At 43.7% G+C, this 21,622-nt stretch overlaps 1 protein-coding gene across 1 annotated transcript in view; it reads left to right on the top strand.

Moving 5' to 3' along the window:
- The first annotated feature begins 9,463 nt into the window (after positions 1-9,463).
- The window catches only part of tnfrsf21 (tumor necrosis factor receptor superfamily, member 21), a 66,222-nt gene continuing 54,063 nt past the window's right edge, over positions 9,464-21,622 (top strand). Inside the window, exon 1 of the mRNA XM_048597414.1 lies at positions 9,464-10,000. Coding sequence (XP_048453371.1) covers positions 9,917-10,000 — 84 coding nt within the window. The 5' untranslated portion in view covers positions 9,464-9,916. The remainder of the gene's footprint in view (positions 10,001-21,622) is intronic.

Here is a 21,622-nt window from a genome sequence, read left to right as displayed (position 1 = left end):
GGGTCTATTTCAACATGTTTGTTTATGGCACCAGTTTTGAAAACCAGGTCTCCAGGAATTCTCGTGCTTATCTTTCTTTTGCTTGTCCCAGTACTGTTACATTGTCCCAGTCAAACTGATGTCCTTCTTTGTTGCAGTGAATAGAAATGAGGGAGAGTTGGTCTTGCCATTTTGCTGTGAGTTGGTATTCATGTATGCTGGTGGCGAGTTTCCTGCCTGTCTGTCCTGTGTATTGCTTCTCGCAGTTGCTGTATGTATTTTGTATATCACATTTGTCCTGCTCATTGTGAATATCGGGCCTTTCGTCTTTGAGAGTAGCTGGCGAAGTGTGGCTGTTGGTTTGTGTGTTATCATTATTCCAAGAGGTCATAGGAGTCTTATAATCAGTTCCGATATGTTTTTAATATAGGTTAGGGTGGCCAGTATGTTGGGGCATACAGTGTCTTCTTGGTGTTGTTTATTTGCCAGGCATTGGCAGATGAAGCTGTTAGGATACCCAATGTTTGCAAAGACTTTGTATAGGCATTCCTCTTTGTTTTTGTGTAGCTCCGGGATGTTGCAGTGTGTTATCACATGTTTAAACAGAGTCTTGACACTGCTCTATTTGTAGAAGCTGGGGTGGTTACTGTTGTAATTCCCATTAATTTGTTCTAAAACCTGGCCATTGAAGACAAGGTGCATGGTAAGGATGAGGTCTAGTAATTTCAGTATATTGTCCTTGCTGATGGTTTCCAATGAGCAGCCAGGTATATGAGCATATTAAGGGGACACCCATGGATTCACTCATCTCAGGTCTTATAACTTCTGAAGCACTTATGCAAAGACTTGAACGCACAGCCATCCCCTGGATCCAGCCTAAACTAAGGCTCAGAAATCTATGCTGAATAACTCACACCCTAACTCCTCACGTAAAGACACGAGCCTCATACCCAAAATAAGACAGGAACCCAGGTTCAATTCCACCCTTGGGCAACTCTCTGTCAGGAGTTTGCTCATTCTCCTGTGTCCGCGGTTCCAAAGATGTGCAGGTCAGGTGGATTGGCCATGCTAAACTGCCCACTGTGTCCAAGGATGTCCAGGCTTGGTATATTAGCCATGGGAAATTCAGGGTTATAGGGATAGGGGTGTGGATCTGGGTGGAATGCTCTTCCAAGGGTTTGTGTGGACTGCATGGCCTCCTTCCACACCATTGGGATTCTGTTATTCTAAGATAACATGGGGTAAATAGAAACAAGAGCCGTAAAGAACTTGAAAATCAGAAACAGAATTAAAGCCTTCTTGATCCAGAAGACATTGGAGTTCTGTGTAGAGGATAGAGATGGAACTATCCCATTTGCTTGGACGAGTGGAGCTCCAAGAAATCTGAAAGTGCTCAACAACATCCAGACCAAGGTAGTCTGCTTGATTAACATTCTTGGCAACATTCACTCTCTTCACCACCCATCCAGAGCGGCAGCAGTGTAAATCATCGTGTTCCCAGATACCAAATGGGTACCATTTACAACTTCTCACAAGAGCTCTTCAGGCAGCACCTTTCAAACCCATGGCCTCTAACATGTAAAAGTACAAGGGCAGCAGATGGATTGGAGTATGATCAGTGACCTCGAAGTCATATGCCATCCTGACTTGGAAATATATCACCACTTCTTCGCTGTTGCTGGGTCTAAATCCTGAAAATCTTTTCCTAACGCCACATAGACTGCCGTAGTTCAAAAAGCTGACTCACCACCACCTTCTCAAGAGCAATTAAGGAGCAGCAATAAATGCTGGCCTAGCAAGCCAAATCCACACCCTGTGAACAAGTAGAAAATAATTAAAAATAGCCTCTTTGTTGGAGGAAAATTGCTGAATCCTTGAAGGTAAATGAGTACAATGTCTGTCAGAACCTTAAATTCCTATTTTTTTGACCTGTTAGATCTTCTCCTCAAAGTGTTTGGGATTTTTTTGACCCATTTCACTTGAGGGATAACATTGGATTGAAGAAATGCTCCCAGTCTCTCCTGGTAAATCTGGCAGTCTGCCTTTGGCTCTGTGTTTGCTTTTGAAGGTTTGTTTTATTGTTAAACATTCGAGTTTTGATTGTGCGTGGATGAGCTGTTAAACCAAGGTCCCATTACATGCACAAAAATACATGACATACAAACATATAATATATGAGTTCAGGTAGGTTAAAGGGCTGTCAAACCTGATCCACCATTCAAAAAGTTCATGGCTGACCTGATGTGGCATCAACTCCACATTCCTACATAAACCTGATAACCTTTGCCTCCTTTTGATTCTCAATCTGCCTTTGTTTGGGAATTTAAAAGACTCAATGACACTATTCCAAAGAACAGCAGGGGTGTTATCCCTATTGTCCTGTTCAGAATTTATCCCTAAATCAACATCACTATAACCAGATTATTAGTTGTTATCAAATGCTGTTTGTGAGAGTTTAATATGTGTAAAAAAGGCTGTCAAACTTTGTATATTGTGGTTGTGCCTATATCAAGAGTACTTAATTGAATGTAAATACGTTGAGATATCATGAATGAGAAGTGCTTTATCAATACAAGTTTTTCTTTATGTTAGTTTGCTTCCTGTTTACCGATTGGTTCACTAACTAGTCAAGTATAACCTGTTGCTTTTATGATTCATTTTTGAGTCATCAGGGTGTAAGTAAAATGTAATTTTCCATGATTCACAAGTAACATTTTAATGGTTCTGGCCAGAGTAAAACACCTGCCTCCTTCTTTTCAACTCATTTGTAACCTTTGAAACATTTGACCACACCATTCTCCTCTGGTGCCTCCCCATTCCAGTTGAGTGTGACTGCTCTCACTTGGTTTCATTCTGAACTAAACAAAAGTAAAGAACTGTGGAGATAGTAGGAACTGCAGATGCTGGAGAATCCGAGACAACAAGGTGCAGGGCTGGATGAACACAGCAGGCCAAGCAGCATCATAGGAGCAGAGAGGCTGACGTTTCGGGCCTAGACCCTTCATCAGAAAAGGGGGAGGGGAACGGGGTTCTGAAATAAATAGGGAGAGAGTGGGAGGCGGATAGAAGAGGGATAGAGGAGAGGATAGGTGGAGAGGAAACAAACAGGTCGAAGAGGCGGGGATGGAGCCAGTAAAGGTGAGTGTAGGTAGGGAGTTAGGAAGGGGATAGGTCAGTCCAGGGAGGACGGACAGGTCAAGGGGGCGGGATGAGGTTGGTCGGTAGGAGATGGAGGTGCGGCTTGAGGTGGGAGGAGGGGATAGGTGGGAGGAAGAACAGGTTAGGGAGGCAGGGACGAGCTGGACTGGTTTTGGGATGCGGTAGGGGGAGGGAAGATTTTGAAACTTGTGAAATCCACATTGATACCATTGGGCTGCAGGGTTCCCAAGCGGAATATGGGTTGCTGTTCCTGCAACCTTCGGGTGGCATCGTTGTGGCACTGCAGGAGGCCCAGGATGGACATGTCATCTGAGGAATGGGAGGGGGAGTTGAAATGGTTCGCGACTGGGAGGTGCAGTTGTTTATTGCGAACCGAGCGTAGGTGTTCTGCAAAGCGGTCCCCAAGCCTCTGCTTGGTTTCCCCGATGTAGAGGAAGCCACACCGGGTACAGCGGATGCAGTATACCACATTGGCAGATGTGCAGGTGAACATCTGCTTGACATGGAAAGTCTTCTTGGGGTCTGGGATGGGGGTGAGGGAGGAGGTATGGGGGCAGGTGTAGCACTTCCTGCGGTTGCAGGGAAAAGTGCCGGGTGTGGTGGAGCTGGAGGGGAGTGTGGAGCGGACAAGGGAGTCACGGAGAGAGTTGTCCCTCCGGAAAGCAGATAAGGGTGGGGAGGGAAAGATGTCTTTGGTGGTGGGGTCGGATTGCAGATGGCGGAAGTGTGGGAGGATGATGCGTTGGATCCGGAGGTTGGTGGGGTGGTACGTGAGGACGAGGGGGATTCTTTTTTGGTTCTTATTGCGTGGACGGGGTGTGAGGGATGAGGTGCGGGAGATGTGGGAGACACGGTTGAGGGCGTTCTCGACCACCGAGGGGGGGAAGTTACGGTCCTTGAAAAACGAGGACAACTGAGATGTACGGGAGTGGAATGCCTCATCCTGGGAGCAGATGCAGCGGAGGCGAAGGAATTGGGAATAGGGGATAGCATTTTTGCAGGAAGGTGGGTGGGAGGAGGAGTATTCTAGGTAGCTGTGGGAGTCGGTGGGCTTGAAATGAATATCAGTTTCTAGGTGGTTGCCCGATATGGAGACAGAGAGGTCCAGGTAAACTTAAGGTTGGGGTGGAAGGTGTTAGTGAAGTGGATGAACTGTTCGAGCTCCTCGTGGGAGCACGAGGTGGCGCCGATACCTATGTCCGTGACACCACCCACGCCCTCCACCTCCTTCAGAACTTCCAATTCCCCGGTCCCCAACATCTCATCTTTACCATGGACGTCCAGTCCCTCTACACCTGCATTCCCCATGCAGATGGCCTTAAGGCCCTCCGCTTCTTCCTGTCCCGCAGGCCTGACCAGTCCCCCTCCGCTGATACCCTCATCCGCTTAGCCGAACTCGTCCTCACACTCAACAACTTCTCTTTCAATTCCTCCCACTTCCTACAGACAAAGTGGGTGGCCATGGGTACCCGCATGGGCCCAAGCTACGCCTGCCTCTTTGTAGGTTACGTGGAACAATCCCTCTTCCGTACCTACACCGGCCCTAAACCCCACCTCTTCCTCCGTTACATTGATGACTGTATCGGCGCCGCCTCGTGCTCCCACGAGGAGCTCGAACAGTTCATCCACTTCACTAACACCTTCCACCCCAACCTTAAGTTTACCTGGACCTCTCTGTCTCCATATCGGGCAACCACCTAGAAACTGATATTCATTTCAAGCCCACCGACTCCCACAGCTACCTAGAATACTCCTCCTCCCACCCACCTTCCTGCAAAAATGCTATCCCCTATTCCCAATTCCTTCGCCTCCGCTGCATCTGCTCCCAGGATGAGGCATTCCACTCCCGTACATCTCAGTTGTCCTCGTTTTTCAAGGACCGTAACTTCCCCCCCTCGGTGGTCGAGAACGCCCTCAACCGTGTCTCCCACATCTCCCGCACCTCATCCCTCACACCCCGTCCACGCAATAAGAACCAAAAAAGAATCCCCCTCGTCCTCACGTACCACCCCACCAACCTCCGGATCCAACGCATCATCCTCCCACACTTCCGCCATCTGCAATCCGACCCCACCACCAAAGACATCTTTCCCTCCCCACCCTTATCTGCTTTCCGGAGGGACAACTCTCTCCGTGACTCCCTTGTCCGCTCCACACTCCCCTCCAGCTCCACCACACCCGGCACTTTTCCCTGCAACCGCAGGAAGTGCTACACCTGCCCCCATACCTCCTCCCTCACCCCCATCCCAGACCCCAAGAAGACTTTCCATGTCAAGCAGATGTTCACCTGCACATCTGCCAATGTGGTATACTGCATCCGCTGTACCCGGTGTGGCTTCCTCTACATCGGGGAAACCAAGCAGAGGCTTGGGGACCGCTTTGCAGAACACCTACGCTCGGTTCGCAATAAACAACTGCACCTCCCAGTCGCGAACCATTTCAACTCCCCCTCCCATTCCTCAGATGACATGTCCATCCTGGGCCTCCTGCAGTGCCACAACGATGCCACCCGAAGGTTGCAGGAACAGCAACTCATATTCCGCTTGGGAACCCTGCAGCCCAATGGTATCAATGTGGATTTCACAAGTTTCAAAAACTTCCCTCCCCCTACTGCATCCCAAAACCAGTCCAGCTCGTCCCTGCCTCCCTAACCTGTTCTTCCTCCCACCTATCCCCTCCTCCCACCTCAAGCCGCACCTCCATCTCCTACCGACCAACCTCATCCCGCCCCCTTGACCTGTCCGTCCTCCCTGGACTGACCTATCCCCTTCCTAACTCCCTACCTACACTCACCTTTACTGGCTCCATCCCCGCCTCTTCGACCTGTTTGTTTCCTCTCCACCTATCCTCTCCTCTATCCCTCTTCTATCCGCCTCCCACTCTCTCCCTATTTATTTCAGAACCCCGTTCCCCTCCCCCTTTTCTGATGAAGGGTCTAGGCCCGAAACGTCAGCCTCTCTGCTCCTATGATGCTGCTTGGCCTGCTGTGTTCATCCAGCCCTGCACCTTGTTGTCTCTAAAGAACTGTGGATGCTGGAAATCAGAAACAAAAACAAAAGTTGCCAGAGAAACTCAGCTGGTCTGGTTGCATCTGCAGAGAGAAAGCAGAGTTAATGTTTCGGGTCCAATCACCCTTCGTCAGAACTCAGAACACTTCTGAAGAGGGGTCACTGGACCCAAAACATTAACTATGCTTTCTCTTCACAGATGCTGGCAAACTTGACGAGTTTCTCCAGCATTGTCTATTTTTGTTTTATTCTTAACCATTTAGTTGCAGCATTGCCTTCATTTCCTATTCCAGCACTGTTGTCTATGGTGTCCCTCAAAGATCAGTCCTTGGTCCCCTCCTATTTCTTACCTTCTTGCTTCCACTTGGCAACATCATTAAAAAATAATGAAGGTGAATGAAGTGCGATGGATGCAAGAGCTAAAATTTCCACAGGCTCAGGGTTGAGGAAGTTAAGATATTATGGGTCAATATTCTTTTTGAACTGCTGGATTATCTGCCTAATGAGGAGCTGGAATGTGGATTGGTACATGAAGCATGATTGAGGCCAAAGGAAATGAGCATTGAAAAATCCTAAACCATCTTGTCGAATCTTCTGGTCATCTCTTCAATAGTAATTCCTCTGGGATTGACCGTTAAATGGTTTTTCCCTAAAAATGGAATTGAACCTCCACCTCTTCTCAGCAGGCCTACCTTATATTATCCGGCCTTTCTCTTGGCTTCCATTCTGCACCACATGTTGCTCCCCAAACCTTTCAACAGCATTAAGCCAGTAGTTTTCCACCCTTCTTCAACTCTGAAGAAGTCACTGGACTTGAAACCTCAGGCTAATTTTTAAGCTTTTTTGGCTTGGTCCAAGTTCACAACTTTTCTACAGGGATTTCTGCCATGAGGGCTGAAGAGTTTTCACACCACATCTTAGGAACTTCATGCCACCAAGTACCTGCCCAATCCACGTTTGATTCTAGCCCCATCTTATGATGCTCTGTTCCCAGAATAACTCGCCACTCAGTAAAAATCCTGAAATTCACTGGCATCTCTTGTGACAATGCCATCATTAAAAGTTCTTTGTGTACTTGGACAAGCATTGTCACTCTGGAGTTGCCTTGCAAGGTTCCTGACTTTTGCCCTAGACATGGCACACAGTGGGAAATTATCATCCTGCTTTGCGGGCAGGGATCTGTAAGTCTCGCTGGATGGATGGTGCAGAGGTGGGACTTCCTCTTCCCCCAGGATCTGCAGTGGACGGTACAACACCAGGCCTTGTCAACCTGATCTGAGTTTGGCACCTGTGTTAAAGCAGTTTCTGCTGTCTGGAGAAATGCCAGCACTGTAGGAAGGAGGTCAACGTCCTTCTTCCCTCCACTGACATTAGTGCTGTCGTCTTCTCTCCAATTCATGCTATCTCTGGTTCTGCACCCACCACCCATTAAAGCTCATGTTCTCCCACTCTCACGAATGTGTGCAATGTTTTCCCTCAACCGCTCTCAACCATTCCAACACCCAATATCATTAACCTTGCAAGTCCTTTCTCTGACAACTCACTTGCTCAGGTCACCTCCACCTCTGTACCAATATGAACAGTTGCACCACCTACTTTCATCTCCCCTCAATACCTGCCTCTCACTTGTTCCAAGAAGAAAGCAGCTGCCAATAGGGCAGAAAGAGTCAATATAGGTGGCAGGCTACTTCACCTTCAGCTTCTTACCCTTATGTGGACAGTACCCTGACTCTGATCACTCTGAATGGCTGACTGACCATTTTGAAACCCCTGGATTTGTATTAGAGGCTGCTCTTGACTTTCTGTGCTGGGATTTCCTGAGTAAAAACTATCCCATTCGACATTACCAGAGTTTGCTGACAACCATGGCCAACTTCCTTCCTTTGCATCTGCGCTAAACAGGAAGACAAACCAGATGTAATGTGAGCCTGGTATCTCAGGCTGAGGGGTCAAAACACAAAAAGGAATGGAAGGCAATACAACGTTGGGATGCTTTGTGCATCCAGGCAGGCTCAGAATGAGTGTTATGACAGAGTGTGAAGAGTCCACAGGTGCAGTCTGGTCCAGTCATGGGCTTGTTGTGTGTCCCTGAGTACACAGTGTCCTTGCTGCAACTTTACAATGATAGCTGCTGGTACAACCTGATATGCAGCACTGAAATGCAGCAGAATCCTGTAAGCCAATCAGAGATGTGCCATAAAGGTTCTTAGAGGCTGGCACACATTGGATGCCAATATTTGTGGATTTGGGTGTGTGTGTGTCAGGTGCCAATGGAGTCTGTCCCTTGAGATGTGATGCCCAGTGCCCAACATGGAGGTCTTCTGGACCAAGCTGAATTCTCCAGCTACCTGCTCTAGTTGAGCTTTGTCAATGTCTACCTTATTTAGGAAGAGAGCCTGCTGACCTATTTTTCTAAGATAGCACACTTTAATATTACTAAGCTGAGTTTCTCCAACTGTGCAAGTTTTTATTTCAAATAATACTTGACTTATTGAGGCTTTTTCCGTTCAATTGTAATTGTAATACTATGTTCAAATTTCATCCCTGTTCCTCCGAAGAGACGCGTTTGCCTTGAAGAGTCGAGGACAGATGCATCAGAATAGGATAATAGGATTTACAGCATTAAATGTGAGCACCGGTTGCAAAATCAGGGATCTCAAGTCCGGTATAGGGAAACAATTTTCTATGAAGTAGCTGTAAAATTTAGTTCCCCAAAAACCTGAGCGCCATATTAAATTTTCAACACAGAGATAGATTTGTTCTGGGTAAGGGAATTAACAGACATAGAGATAAGATGGTAAAATGAAATGGAGCTAGTTTCCCATGACCTACTTGAATTACGAAACAGGTTTAAGCCTAATCGGTTTTCGACTACTGCCATGTTAATGTGGAATCTCTAACTTAAGCGTACTCTTGCTTCGAGTCCTGAAGAAGTCACAGCAGACTCGGGACATTGCACTCTGCTTCTATGTACAGATGTTGCTGAGTTTCTGCGCACTTGGTGTTATTAATTCCTGTTAAAGTAAGAGCTCCAAGACAAGGCTTCACTTCCATCCACGCGCAGGACATTGCAAGATAATCTCCTGTGCTGACAGGAAACGGTGAGGATCGTCAGCCACAGCGTGGGCAGCAGGCGATCTGAAGACGACAAAAGCAAAAAAAAGGGGGTGGGGGTGGGGGGACTGGAAAGGGATTTTGCTTTGTCTTCTTTGCCCAGGCTGTGCGATCTGGTTCTCGCTGTGGCAGAAATGAAGAGGCAGAGGCGCGCGCGCTGGAACAGACTGGCAGTGGAATGTTGCCCGGAAGGTTCTGTGCATGACGCGAGGCGCACGCCCCGCCCTGCGCCAGCAGTAGCGGTAGCAGCAGCTTGTCCATTCTCATTCAACATCAGCCGGAGCTCGCTAGTGTTGTCTGTGCTAACCACTGCTGGAGCTATGGGAATGAATGCAACCGACATTGAGGACCAGTCGCTTCTTCCCTACTATTTGAAGCCCGTCGACCTGGCGAGAGGTTTCTGCCGCGGTGGGGCGGCGGGCGCCGATATAAACGAACAATAAAAAACCGATATACAGTCGGCGGCCGTCCGTATGGGGGGGTGGATGCCGATTCTAGCGCAGTAGAGGTGCGTCGAGCGGGGCCCCGGCACAATGCGGAGTGAGGCGACTCGCCTCACACAAACACGGTGAAATGAACCAGGGTGTGTGCTATGGACGCCTGGCAGCTCCGGCAGTGGCCACCAGCGAACTCTTCACCGCCTAGCCCTGCCAGCAATGGGAGCTTTTAGCTTGTTGTGGTGCTTTCTTCCTTCTTTCGCAGCTTGGACCGCAGCGACGATGCATTGGAGCATTCTGACGGTAAGTGCATATGGATGAGCGGTCGGTTGTTTACCACAAGCCCTGTTGTTGTCTGGATGTTGGGGAGGCAAAGATATGTTTCGGTTTTACAGGTTTTGCTTTTCAAATGGAAAACCGCAGATTAGAATAGCTTGAGGTGTTGAGGGCTTCATGCTTTTTCTTTTGAGTACAGGTTGCTAGAATGCGTCTGGGCAGGGCATTGGGGTTTTCCTTTATAAGACGATGCCACACCAGTTCCAACTCGACATCGGGGATAACGATACTTATGTACTGCAGAAGATAGCATAGCTATAGGTTTTATGACGGATGTGTTCTATTGTTGATGGTTATTGGATATTTTAGGCACTTTTTAACTTCGCTTTTCGGTTATGAACAACTACTGGCAGATATTGCTGGTTTGCAAAACAGTGTAAACTTGCTGACAGGCTAATCCTGTAAATCAGACTAACTACAAAACATTTCATCTGATGTAATGCATTTGGTCACAAATATGTCAGGTCATTGCATCAAATTATTGATGTTTGAATTTACAGTACGCCTTTGGTAGTCTCCATTGCTCTGTGAAATTTCGCTGCAATCGACATGATTTTCAAGTGCACAAAATAAACATTTTAAATTCCTTTGACCTGATAATTTTTCTCTGTTTCAGTGTCACAATGCGGTAAAATTTGGCCTGTTTGGCGTACTGGTCTGTAGACTGTATGGATATGCTTCCTGGTGAAACCTAAAAGTTTCAATGCCTTTTTGAATAAGGCTAAACCTATTCGTTGCAAAGTTTCTGCTTCAAGCAAGTGTACTGCTGCATACAATGATGCTGTGTTTTAGCAATATTCGCCCCTTTCAACTTTAATTTTTCAATTCTTTGACATTGAAGTGTGTACAATTGCTTTTTACAGTTCAACCATCTGTTTACAATTCAACGCTGATAGTCTTCAGTTCAGCCAAAATAGCCCGAGAGCTTGATTCCAGAAGCTGCACCCCTGTCTCTTAACACCCGGGATTTTTTCACTTGGGGAGGTGGAACGGTGCAAGTTGTGTATTGTGCATCCATACTCCATGGAGGCAGCTGCACATGTACAAGAGCAGCTGATATTAAACATATCCGATTTGCCAGGACTTGTGCACTGCACAGTTTTCAAGAGAAGGATGACCTTTACTGGAGCTTTTCTTTTTTGAAAGATAGGTTGTCCTTTTTGTAGAGGAAAGAAACCCCTTTTGGATAGTTTGGGAGAGAGCAAGAGGCTGCATGTGCATACAAAGTCAATAAGCTCGACTGATTTCAACTCATCATTATCACAGTGGGGTGAATATATGTTTAAAGTTCAATTGACAGCTTCTAGTGGTTATCTAATTTTTGTGGAGAGGGAGTTCTACCAGCAGTTGACACTTGGGTAGATTTCCCCCCCCTCGAAATGGGGAGAGAGGTGCAAAGGAGAAGCATTTGGGTGAGTTGACTCTGGAGAGATACTTGTCCCTTTCCACCACATTGCAAATTAGCTGCCCTCCAGAAGGGCAAGAAAGATGGCTGGTTTCCTGACTGGGTAACCAGGGTGACTTGCCTGCTGAGTTGGAGAGATGGTTGTGGGAGTTCCAATTGCTGCAATCTGGGTGTACTGGGAGGAAACTTTGTAGGATTGCAAGAGGATAGCCTCTGAAAATAACATCCTGCTGCTACTGTTGACCCCTGCCACAAGGGGGAAAAAATGCTGTCCTTGCTGCTCTATCCCCTGAGAAGTAGGCCTCAACTGCTGGTCTCTGGCTTCTGGTGACCCAGGATGCCAGTGTCGAGGCCAGTCAGCTTTTAAGGTTTCTGTGTGCGTGTACATGAAGACTGCAAGGAGAAAGGGTATTGCATGGGTGACATGGGTCTGCACGAGTTGATGCAAAGTTCTTACCTAGGGCTAAGAGGCTGGGTAGACGGGCAAAAGCAACGTTTCATCGAACTCTGTGGATTGGCGCTCTTGGACTTTCTCCAATTTTTTTTCTCCACCCATAAGACCAAAGGTGTTTTTGTTTGCCTGGGTGGAATTTTAAAGTGATTTAAAGTTTCAACTCCAATAATTATATATTGGGGGTTCTCAGTTTTGCTTAATGATTAGAAATAATTATTTGTAAGAAATAATGGTTCTTGTGAAGCGCAGGAACGTAGTCAGTGTTTTCTGTCAGAGAAAGTAGGAACTGCAGATGCTGGAGAATCTCTGAGATAACAAGGTGTAGAGCTGGATGAACACAGCAGGTCAAACAGCATCAGAGAAGCAGGAAGGCTGACGTTTCGGGCCGAGACCCTTCTTGTTATCTCAGTGTTTTCTGTCAAGCTGATTTCATCACAGACATAATGGCGGAATTTGTGTACTTTGATTCATTTATTTTTGTGGCAACCTCAGGAATGGTGGGACTTGGGAATCAGTGTAGATATCCAAGTCGATCCTAAATCAACCCCAACTCAACTCCAACTCAAGTAATTCCACAACCTCAACGCTCTGTAAACAATTTTTTTTTTTAACTTGATTTCAAGTACCATGTTTAATCCCTCAATAAATAGTTTTTTTCAACGTGTCCCTTTCCTTCATTTTTAGATTGATTTGATGAAGGTGTTTAATCTACTTAACGTAAAGAGATCCAGAGGGGGAAAAAAACTAAACCGTGTACTAATGATTAACTCTGCCATTTCTTTTGGTAGCCGCCTTCCTGTAGTATTGTTTCAGGGGGAAGTACGAGCAAAACTATGCACAGCACTGAACTGAGAAGTGACTGAGAATTTCTCGTGCCATAAAGTCCATCAAATCATTTGCTTTCCATGGACCACAAAAGCCCATTTGCCATTAGTTTTTATGGCTTGAGATACTGCTTTTAGCAGTGAACCGCAATCTTTCCCCAAGTACACGCTTTTAAATCTCTCACCAACAATGCTGATGCCTCCATTTTATCAGCCATTTTGGAAGCTGCCTTAGAGTAATTTACTTAGCTTCCTAATTGCAAATTTGAACCCTCCTTCATTCAGCTCTCCCACTCTATATTTCCAAATATTCTGCAAAATTGCTGTTCACCATTTTTGTTTAAAGCCGGTTTTTAATCAACTTATCGTTTTTAATTCCATACCCATTCATCAATTCAGATACTATTGTTCTGGTACTTTATCGAAGTATTTCTGACTGTTGTGGTGTATGCTGCATCTGCTGTAAGTGGCGTGCTAAAACCCTGTGTCCCCTACAAAGAAGATCGGAGAACAGTGTTTTGAGAAGCAAAAGCAACATTTTTCCTTTTCACTATACCTGCCACTATTTCCATCGACAGATTTGTCAGATTATGGGGAAGAAAAATGTCATGTAGGTTTCTCATGTCACTGGTGTAGTAGAAGGTGGAAGGGGTGAGGGGAAGAGGCATGGTAGGGTGTGTTTGATGGTCATGGTGGAGAGCAGGAGGGTAGGGGTTTTGGATGAGGGTCATGGTGGAGTGGGAGAGGGAAGGTGTGGGGTGTGGATGGAAGGACATGAGTGGGGTGCAGAAGAAGGAGAGACATGTAGGTGACAGGGGATGTGAGGGGTGTGGGTGTGATGGGGCCATGATGTGAATAGGAATGCAAGAGAGGAATTAGGCCACTGTGGGAATGGGGAATGTGTTGGAGAGGGTAAGGTATGATATTGGTGGAAGTGAGTGTGGATGGTGTGGACAAGAGGAGAGAACTGGCAGGATGAAAAGGGAGGGAGTTTGGGGACTGTCAGAAGTGAGGAGCAGGTGAGGTCATGAAATGGGAGAGAAGTGGGGTCTTGAGGGCAGAAGTGTGGAACAGACAGGAGCGAGGTTGCCCGTAAGCTGTGGGGACCACACCATTGCTTGGAAGCCCTGCGCGTGCTGATCAGTTAGCTGACATGTTGAGAGAGCTTGAGATGATGGTTGAGTGAGGTGGAGATGGGAGGATGAGAGTATGAGTGGTGGGGTTGCAGTTTAGGTGGAAAGGTAGAGAGATTTAGTGAAATTAGCATTTTTGCAATGTATTTTAAGAATTCACAGCATCCTGTCAATATGACTTGTAAGTTGATCTAAAATGTGTGACATTTAATAGCGTGCTAAATATTATTTGCTTTTACTGTTCTGTTGGCATCTTAGATCACTATTGAAGTGTTGCCTGTTCCTCACTTTGCTTGGTGGTGGTTAGTTAAAATGGGATCACGTTGGAAAATAATTTACCTTGGTCCTTGGCTTTGCTTTGTATGTGCATGATCCAGCAAGGTCATATTCTGTTGTACCAACTCCAAATTGTGTTACATGTGCTGATTGAATTGAATACTGAAATGCTAAGGTCCTTTGATCATTTGATACAAATACATTAGTTCAAAATCTTGATGGTAACAAAAGATAAACAGAAAATCAATGTTACTACCTTCAAGTCTAATAATTAGACCTATTTGGAGTGTCCTAGAAGTATTTGTATTTCACTACAGATTGTAAAAGGTGCTTTTTTGCATGCTTCTTTGTCAAAAGAAGTTTTTGGACGTTTTTGTCCCTAGTGACTCTATCTCTCTCTGTCTTGTTTGAGCTAACTTGTGTGGGCATACCTGCTGTCATTGTTCGGGTGTTCCAGGTCAAATGAAGATGCAAGCATTTAGGCCATGGGAAGAGTCTTTGTAGTTCGTGACTAATGACGTGAACTGCATTTAGCAACTAATTAAGGAAAGTCACTGATTCTAAAAGCAGATGTGTGTTATTTTATCAGCTCTAAACCAAGAGTTTTGTGGTCATATTGACGGTGAATGAGGAGAGCAAAAGTCGATATGAAATCCACATTGAGTTACTCTGAATTTTAAAATTCAATCAGCTAGAAACTCTTCCAGATGCAACATTACCGGAAAGAAGAGAGCTTCAGTGTAATAAATCAATTGTTCCTAAATCAAACAAGAGTTCACAAATACAGGCCTGTAATTTCAAATAAAATGAATTTACAGATGTCTTTTCACATTTAGTACTGAAGGGTAATGAAAACCAAAAGAACTGCAGATGCTGTAAATCAGAAACAAAAATACAAATTGTTGGAAAAGCTCAGCAGGTCTGGCAGCATCTGGAGAGAAATCAGAGTTGATGTTTTGGGTGAAGTGACCCTTCCTCAGAACTCTGAATTTGAGTTTTGAGGAAGGGTCACTCGACTTAAAACATCAATTCTGATTTCTCTCCACAGATGCTGCCAGACCTGCTGAGCTTTTCCAACAAATTGTATTTTTGACCCCAACCTATCAGGAACATATTATAGTAAATCTTTTTATACAAATGTTTGGGAAATTGCCAGAATTTCCATAGAGGCCGAGGTGTTCGTTTCTGACTTGTCAAGTTCGTACTTGAAAGCTCTTGAATCACAGAAGTATTGCTACGTGCATACTATGTACATTTAAGTTTACAGTTCTTTAATCCTAGTAAGACTTATTTGCTGTCTTTTCTACATCAATCCATTCGTCAATTATGTGGATTTGCAAACCTGCTGAAACTGAACTTCTGAACTGTGTAGAAATTCCACTGCTGCTCTTGATGATTTTAGATTCTACATTTGCAACTCTCCTAGTTTCTTCATCTTGGCCTGAAATCTAAATTACAGGTGTTTTGTTTTTGAATGTTAAATCTGAGATCTCTCAAAGCAGTTTCTTGGTTTCTGCTGAGTTAGATTTTCATTTGAATTAAATTTTCCAGTTTGTTAATCCAATAGTAACAATAGTCATGCAGGTTTAACAAAAATAATTCCTTTTAAGAAGGCACCTGCCAAATAAAAAATAGTGCCTTTTATCAAGCTTCTCCCGCTTCCTCAGGATGTCTGAGAGTTTCACTGGCAAATAGGTACTTATAAAAATATAGCCATTGCTACAAATGCATCCCGCTAATCTATGCAGTTGAAATGTAAATTTTGAGTCTGGACTGGGTGCTTTTATGGATTCTTGCATGCTGTTCCATCTGCAGAACTCTCAACTCCGCTGAGAAGGTAGATAAGTCAGAATAATGAATGCTATCTGTGATTTTGCACATTCTGCCACAGGCACTTGCAGGTTCTGGGAAGACTTGCTTGGCAAACATATTGGTGAAAAAGTCATGGAGACTGATATTTAAGTAAGCCATTCGGCCCATTGGATCTGATCTGATAGTCCTAAACTCGACTTTAGTGCCTTTTCCCCACAATCCTTGCTTAAACCACTTTTTACTGTCTCCACTTTGAATATACTTTACCCAAATTCTGTAGCCCTCTGCAGTAATGATTTCTACAGATCCTGGATGCTAGCTTGTTGTGAAACATACATGAAGACCCCCCCCCCCCCCCAGTCCTACTGTACTGCAGCTTTCAGCAGTCTCCTCCCTTTAAGTAATATTCAGATCTTCTATGAGAGTCATATGGATATACAGCATGGAAACAGACCCTTGGTTCATCTCATCCATGCTGACCAAATATTCTAAATTAATATAATCCTATTTGCCAGCATCTGGCTCATATCCCGTTTAAAACCTTCCTGTTCATATACTCATCCAGATGCCTTTTAAATGTTGTAATTGTACCAGCCTCCACCACTTCCTCTGGTAGGCCATTCCATACATGCACCACCCTCTGCGTGAGAAAGTTGCCCCTTAGGTCTGTTTTAAATCCTTCCCCTCGTAACTTAAAACCTATGCCGTATAGTTTTGGACTCTTTCCCCCACCCCACACCCCCCCGGGGGGGAAAAGTCCTTGTCTATTTACCCTAACTATGCCCCTCATGATTTTCTAAACCTCTCCGCTTCCGACGCTCCAGCGAAAATGCTATTCAGCCTCTCCCTATAGCTCAAACCCTCCAACCCTGGCTGAATCCCTGTAAATCTTTTTTGAACCCTTTCAAGTTTCACAACATCCTTCCTATAGCAGGGAGACCAGAATTGCATGCAGTGTTCCAATAGTGGTCTAACCAATGTCTTGTACAGCTGCAATAAGACCTCTCAACTGCTATACTCAATGCACTGACCCATAATGGCAAGCATTTCAAATGTCTTCACTATGCTATCTACCTGCGACTCCACTTTCAAGGAACTATGAACTTGCAATCCAAGGTCTCTTTGTTCAGCAGCACTCCCCAGGACCTTACCATTAAGTGTACAAGTCCTGCCCTGATTGCTTTTTCAAATTGCAGCACCTCACATTTATTTAAATTAAACTCCATCTGCCACTGCTCAGCCCATTGGCCCATCTGATCGAGGTCCTGTTGTACTGAGGTAACCTTCACTGTCTACTACATCTCCAATTTTGGTGTCATCCGCAAACTTACTAACCATGCTTCCTATGTTTACATCCACCAAAGTGCAAAGTCTCATGTTTTGCACTTTATATTCCATCTACTAAGTTTTCTTTCTCTCATTCAACTTGCGCACTGTGATATCCTCAAGACTTGCTTTCCCACTTGTGTGTCACTTGCACACTTGAAGGCAGTACATTCACTTCTGTCATCCAGGTCATGAATTTATATTATAAACAATTGAGGCCTAAGCATTGATCCCTGTGGCATTCCAATTGTTTAATTTGCTGACTTGTATCTAATGGTTAGACAATCCGGTCTCTATGCAAATATACTATCCCAAACATCATGTGTTCTTATTAAATAGACTTGTGTGCCAATTCTTATCAAATACTTTTTGGCAATCCAAATATATCTACTGATTTCTCTTTATTTGTCCTGCTTTTTAACACCTCAAAGAATTCTAATATTTTTGTTAGGGTGATTTCCCCCATCATGAAGCCATGCTGACTTCGCATGATTATATTATGTATTTCTAAATGCTCTGCTGTGACATCCTTTATATAGACTAGCATTTTCCCAATGACCATTGTTACTCTGGCTGAGAGTTTGTTGATTGATTATTTTTCTCTCTCTACCTTTTTGGAATAAGCATGCTACATGGTAGTTCTCCACATCTCTGGGACTTTTCCAGAATCTAAGGATTCGTAGATTATGATCAGTGTGTCCACTGTCTTTGTGACTACTTCCTTGAAAATCCTAGGATACAACCCATCAGGTCCAGGGGACTTATCGGCCTTTAGCCCAGTTAGTACTCATATTTTTTAGTGATTAATATTTTAGTTTTTCTTTAGTGATAATTTTTTATTTCCATTTCCCCCTCCAGCTCCTTAATAATTTAGTAATTTGGGAATGTTATTAATGTCCTGTATTGCGAAGACTGATGCAAAGCATTTATTCAGCCTGTCTGCCATTTCCTAGATCCCCATTATTAGTTTTCCAGCCTTGTTCTCTAACTGGCCTATGTTCATTTTGGCCCCCTTTCTTCCTTGATTGCAGTGTCTGGTAGCTGATTTTTTAAAAAAATTATGCCTTTTCAGGAGCTAACCATAGCAAATCTTGATGAGCATACTCGAGTTGCAGCCAGCTGTAAATGACCTATATGTTGAGTTGGCACCGCGAGCTGGATTTCTGTCAGTGCTGTGAATAAGAAGCTGCATTCCTTTTTCACTTATGAACTACTACTCGACAAGTCCCTTCAAAGATGTATCAGATAAATTGGAGGTTGATATTAACATTGAGAGCTGGGCCATATTAATGCCACAAATAAATTTATGGTAATTATAGGATTATGTTGTATGGTGGAAACTTGCTTTTACAGTTGACTGAATAAGTGTACGTGAATCACACATGAATATTGTTAACATATTATTTCAATTTTTGAACTGTTGGTTTTTTTTCTTAGAATGTAATTAATTGTTTTATTTAGGAGATTAAGATTACTGGGGTTGAAGGAGGAGGAAGGAGGAGGCGTGAAGGCCAGGGAAGAAAGGAAAGCGTGTTCGTATTTGTCTATTCAAGTGGGACAGGGCTGAAAACCAATAATACAATCTCAATGACTGTCCTCTTCAAATTCAGCAATTTGGCAGAGACCAGGAATCAAAGCTGCAACCTAATTTTTTCCTACTTTGTCTTGTGCTTTGCCTGTACTTGAGATATGAAAAAGACTTGTTTGTTACTTAGAGGATGTCTGTACAAGGATTGAAGAATCTGTTGCATCTGAATGGATTCTGGTCAACAAACATTGATAACGAATTATCCAGCAAATTAATTAAGCCACCTACCAAAAACTCCTGTTTGTACGTGAACATTAATGCCCCTTCTGAACATATGAGAATGCAGCCTTTAACTCTCCTTGCTTCTCTAAAACAATCTTTATAACTTATTTCTTTTGAGCAGTGTTTTGGCCATTTGCCAGAGTGTTGTATTATCTTATATAATACGATAGTTTTACAACATATTTTAAGATGCAACTCTCCTGTGAAGTCTCTTGTAATGTTTCATAACGTTAATGTTGCAATAAAAATACATTTTTGTTGTTGGTCATTGTTAGTGACATCTTTCCATTTACTTATGATGTACACACAGTAAATCTAAACTGTTGGGAATGGGAATAGCTTTATCTGGTGCACTTCTACGTTTGAAGAGACCATTCTGAAAGGCAGATTCTGCGAATAAAGTGGTTACCAGGTTGCTAGTACAGCTTTTCAAATGCTTTGTTTAGAGCTGGATTTTTGATAATCACGTTTTGAATTACAAAAGGATCTTCATCAAAAGTGGTATTACACAAGGCCTTTATATGGAAGGATTGTTGTTTGAAGGCATTGCTTTTTAAGGTATCAGGTGTGTAAAATAAATTATTTTGTTGTATGCCTACTTATTAAAATGTGTCTGCATGTGTTTATTTAGTGGACTGACGCAAGGAACCATCAAAAAAAAGTTACAGCACACATAGGGCATTCAGCTCATTGTCTACACTGGCTAATTAAACTAGCCAACTATTCCACTACCTTATGGGCTCCACTGCTTCAGGTGCAGGCCCAAGTTCCTTTCAAATGTCTCAACCAACAAATTGAACAGTGAATTCCAGGCACCCACCACTCCTTGAAGAAAAAGCTTTTGGTTCCCTCTCCCGACTCTTCTACTATTGATGACCTTAAAGCTGTACACCCAGGCAATTGACCTCTTTTCTAGGGGGAATCGGTAGCTTATACATGCGAGACAGCTCCTCATTATTTTCTGCACCGCAATTAAGTCACCTCTCGGCCTTCTCTTCTGAAGCAAAACAATCTTGTCCTATTCAATCTTTCTTCAGCTGCTATGTTCAAGCCCTGGCAACATTCTTGCAAATCTCCTCTACTGTGTCTAGAGCAGTTATATCCTGGCAACCAGAAATGGCAGAATCAGTGACTTTCTTTATTTATTATTCAGTGCCTTGCCTAATTACGAAGAGCATTTTGTATGCTGCCTTCGCCATCCTTTATCTGTCCTGCTACCTTCAGTGATTGGTGGATATGCATTCCAAGATCGCTCACGTCCTCTACTTCTCTGAAAACAGTCCAGTTTATCTTCCCTTGGTTTGTTTGTCCTCTCTAAATGTGTAACCTTGCACTTTGTATTTCAATTGCCACCTTTCTGCCACTTAACCAAATCTGTGTTGTGGTTCAGTTTTGTCTATTAATGGTGATCATCTAGGTGATGATTTGTCTTATGTAAGCTAGAGATGGTGAATGTTGACTGTTGAACTGTACAGGGACCAAGTCATCGTGACCAATTCCATGTGCAACTCCCATCAGTAATTTGAACAAATATTTAGGTCTGGCAGTCTACTGAAGCTTTATTTTTTTGTAAAAGTGACTCTGAATAACCGAGCAAGTGTCAACATCAAGTGTGTTTTGGCATGTTTGGTGCTGTATTTGGCTGTAACCCAAGATACTTTGATGAAATTAATACTTTAAAATATATTTCAAAAAGTGTGAAGGATCCATACCACGTTCTCAGTATAGTTACAGTTTAGAAAGCATGTTGTTGCTGATAGTTATTCTTTCAATGATTAATTTTAATTTAGCATTTCTAGCTGTAGTTATTTCCTGTGGCCAATGGAATTTCATATCAGTCAACGATTTGAAACCTAGTTCCAATTTGAGGACAGCATTATGTCGTGGGATATAAACATGAAGAATTGAGTGGGCAGTGCCTGAATTTATTCCACATTAATTCTTTACGACAAGTTTAAGGGATAATTTTAATCTTAATCCCATCAAATCCTTCGAATCCAATCTCTAGAGTTGAGAGTATAGTTCAGTCTTATTGCTTCACCTTTTCATTCTCTGGAGAACTTAGTTAATTTGGAAAAAGGCATTTGTTTCAGAAGATGACTTGTTCCAAATTGAGTTTTTTTAGAATTCCTAACTAAACTTTCTCATATTGCATGAGAGTTACATTACCATATATTTGATATGAGTTCTATTCCAGAAATCTACTGTTAGTGCACACTGTCACATTAATTTTAAACTTAATTATATAACCATGGTATCAAGTGTACTTGAAGTGAACATGTGCAAGACAGAAAAATTGCATGTTTTAGATCATTACAATGTTTTCTTTCTTCCTGTAAGACCTGAAGTACGTAATGGAAGTATGTGTAGATTTTTTAGTTAATGAAAATGATCCAGACCGTTGACCATCTTGATAGTGAACTGTACAGCACAGGAACGGGCCCTTTGGCCCACAATGATTTTCCACTGTTGCCAATTATTAGACTGCTTATTCCACTTCCTCTGGTGAGTGAACAGAAATATTCTCCAATTCAATATTGAGAAGACTG

The sequence above is a fragment of the Rhincodon typus genome, chromosome 5 (genome assembly GCF_021869965.1).
Source record: "Rhincodon typus isolate 14 chromosome 5, sRhiTyp1.1, whole genome shotgun sequence".
Classification (NCBI taxonomy): Eukaryota; Metazoa; Chordata; class Chondrichthyes; order Orectolobiformes; family Rhincodontidae; genus Rhincodon; species Rhincodon typus.
The sequence above is the reverse complement of the archived record's forward strand: the minus strand, read 5'-3'. Positions and strand labels throughout refer to the sequence as shown.